At 45.9% G+C, this 2500-nt stretch overlaps 1 protein-coding gene across 1 annotated transcript; it reads right to left on the bottom strand.

Moving 5' to 3' along the window:
• Positions 1 to 746: 746 nt before the first annotated feature.
• LOC139354416 (uncharacterized) lies at positions 747 to 1187 on the bottom strand. Its single transcript, XM_070998645.1, has one exon. It carries the CDS (start codon positions 1185 to 1187, stop codon positions 747 to 749), a length of 441 nt encoding a protein of 146 aa, XP_070854746.1.
• Positions 1188 to 2500: the final 1313 nt, after the last annotated feature.

The following is a 2500-nucleotide window of genomic DNA, read 5'->3' as shown; positions in this document are numbered from 1 at the left end:
TGTGACCTCTGAATCTGGATGACTTTATCTCAATCGCACCAGTGTAATCAACTCCAGTTGCTTCGAACGCCCGTTTGGGCGGATTGACACGGTGCGCTGGTAAATCTCCCATCAGTTGGCTTGATGGTGACGGCCGGTGTTTGAAACAGGTTACGCACTGTCGCAGAATCCTTTTTACTGCCTGTTTACCGTTGACGATCCAGAAAACTTGATGAATTGTAGATAAAGTTAGTTGCACACCGCCATGTAAGGTGTTGTGATGAGCGTTCCTTATAACCAAAATCGTCAGGTGGTGGGCCTTTGGAAGGATTATTGGTGTGCGTTGAGACATGGAGAGCTGTAAAGCATTCTTAAGTCTGCCTTTAACTCTCATGAGCCCCTCATCGTCGAGAAACGGTGATAGCTGACTGAGTTTGTTGTCTTTGGATAGAAATTTGTTGGATCGTAGTCTTGATAATTCTTCCGAATAGACTTCTTGTTGAACCATCCGCACCAGTGCGAACAAAGCCTATTGAAATTCAGATACCTGAATAGGGCCGGTGAGTCTATCCGCTTTTTTGTGACGAGTGTTATAAATGAATCGTTTGACGTAGGCTGTAACGAATAAGAGTTTATTATAGGAGGAATATGATTCGATAAAAGGGTTGCACTTCTATACAAATGTGGGCTCCGATGTGCTTTAAGGATTGCTCTCCTGAAATAAGTTCTGATTTTGGGGACTGAACTGGATTGACTGGCCAATGCTCCTATGAAAGATGCAGCCAATGTGGTCCGTTCCACCAAAGCGTGTGGTGTTTCAGCTGGGAAGGGGTGAGTCCGCGTGTAGCACAATCTGCTGGGTTTTCTTGCGTAAGAACATGTCTCCACTGCGATGGCGAGCTTGCCTCCAGGATTGCTCCAATTCTATTCGACACAAATGTCTTCCAACGGCTAGGGTCACCGCTGATCCAATACAGCACTATCATTGCATCCGACCAGTAGTATACGGATATGGTGTGATGTGATGCTTGAAGTTGATTGACAATCCAATCGGCTAATTGTGTACACAGCAGGGCTCCGGATAACTCAACTCTCGGAATTGTTAGCGGCTTAACAGGTGTGACTCGACTGCGGGCGGCTAATAAGTTAACCTGCACGGAACCATCCGTACAACTAGCTCGAAGATAAGCGCATGCTGCACACGCCATGGATGATCCATCACAAAACATGTGTAGTTGCAACGTCGAGACATGCCATAAATTAAGCCTAACCACCGAGGGATATGTATCTCTTCAATGTCGGGGAGCTCTTGAATGAGCTGTCGCCACCGCTCGGCGAGTTGATCTGGCAATGGGTCGTCCCAATCTAATGATGCGGGGGGCTCATCCTTGCGCTCGATACGAAAACTCCAAACTTCCTTCAACAGGATTTTCGCAGCGATGATGACTGGTGCCAGGTATCCCAACGGATCGAATAAGCGTGCTACTGTGGATAGTATAGAACGTTTGGTGAATATAGGATTGAGAGAAAACTTAAGATTAAAACCAAAACCATCTTTGTTTGGATGCCAATACAACCCTAAAGTTTTAATGGAGTCCTTATTGTCTATCTCAAAAATGCTACTGTTAGAGAGATCTGTAGTTGGGATGCTTTCTAAGATATCTGGATGGTTGGATGCCCACTTCTTGAGCTCCATGCCTGCTGATTGCAGAGCTGCGATGACATCATTGCGAATTTTTAGAGCTCCGTCGATGGTCTCGTGTCCTGTTTGAACATCGTCCACATAGATTTATTTTTTAAGGACATGCTCGGCCAGAGGATAGCGTTCGCGCTCGTCGGACGCAATCTGATGTATGACTCGAATCGCCGTGAAGGGTGCCGAGGCAGTGCCAAACGTTACTGTAGTCAAAAAATATTCCTTGATGAGTCCCTTTTCATCGCGCCAGAAAATTCGCTGATACTGGGCATCTTCTTCATGCATATCTATGCAGCGATACATTTTCGTTATATCGGCCACGAAGACATACCGATGGAGACGCCAGTTGAGTATAACTCCTCCAAGATCGTTTTGTAGGGCGGGACCCGTGCATAAAATATCATTCAAAGACCTCCCGTTAGACGTTTTGCACGAAGCGTCGTATACGACGCGCACCTTTGTAGTTAAACTGTCGTCTTTGATCACAGCATGATGTGGAACGGTGCACGCAGAGATTGAGGGTTGCCTTTGAGAGTTGATCCTAGTGTGTTCTTCTTCACTGCCTTTTACCTCTTTTATCTGCTTGAGATCAAAGTACTCTTGAATAGTGCTGACATACTGTTGACTGAAATCTGGCCGATGATTAAGTTTCCTTTCCAGAGCGTGGAAACGGTTTAATGCGATTTGCCTTGACCGGCCGATCACCTGTGTGGGGTCAAACAACGTTTTTAAAGGCAAACGAACTAGATATTTCCCATTCGGCTGACGGACATGAGTTTGTTGAAAATGGTCTTCACACCATTTTTCCTCTGCGTTGAGTTGTCG

Source organism: Drosophila suzukii (genome assembly GCF_043229965.1).
Source record: "Drosophila suzukii chromosome 2 unlocalized genomic scaffold, CBGP_Dsuzu_IsoJpt1.0 scf_2c, whole genome shotgun sequence".
Lineage (NCBI taxonomy): Eukaryota > Metazoa > Arthropoda > Insecta > Diptera > Drosophilidae > Drosophila > Drosophila suzukii.
Note: the sequence above shows the minus strand (reverse complement) of the source record. Positions and strands in the feature narration are given on the sequence as shown.

Excerpts from the sequence above, each read along its gene's own strand:
- LOC139354416 (XM_070998645.1), bottom strand. The coding sequence starts at position 1,187 with ATGGCGTGTGCAGCATGCGCTTATCTTCGAGCTAGTTGTACGGATGGT.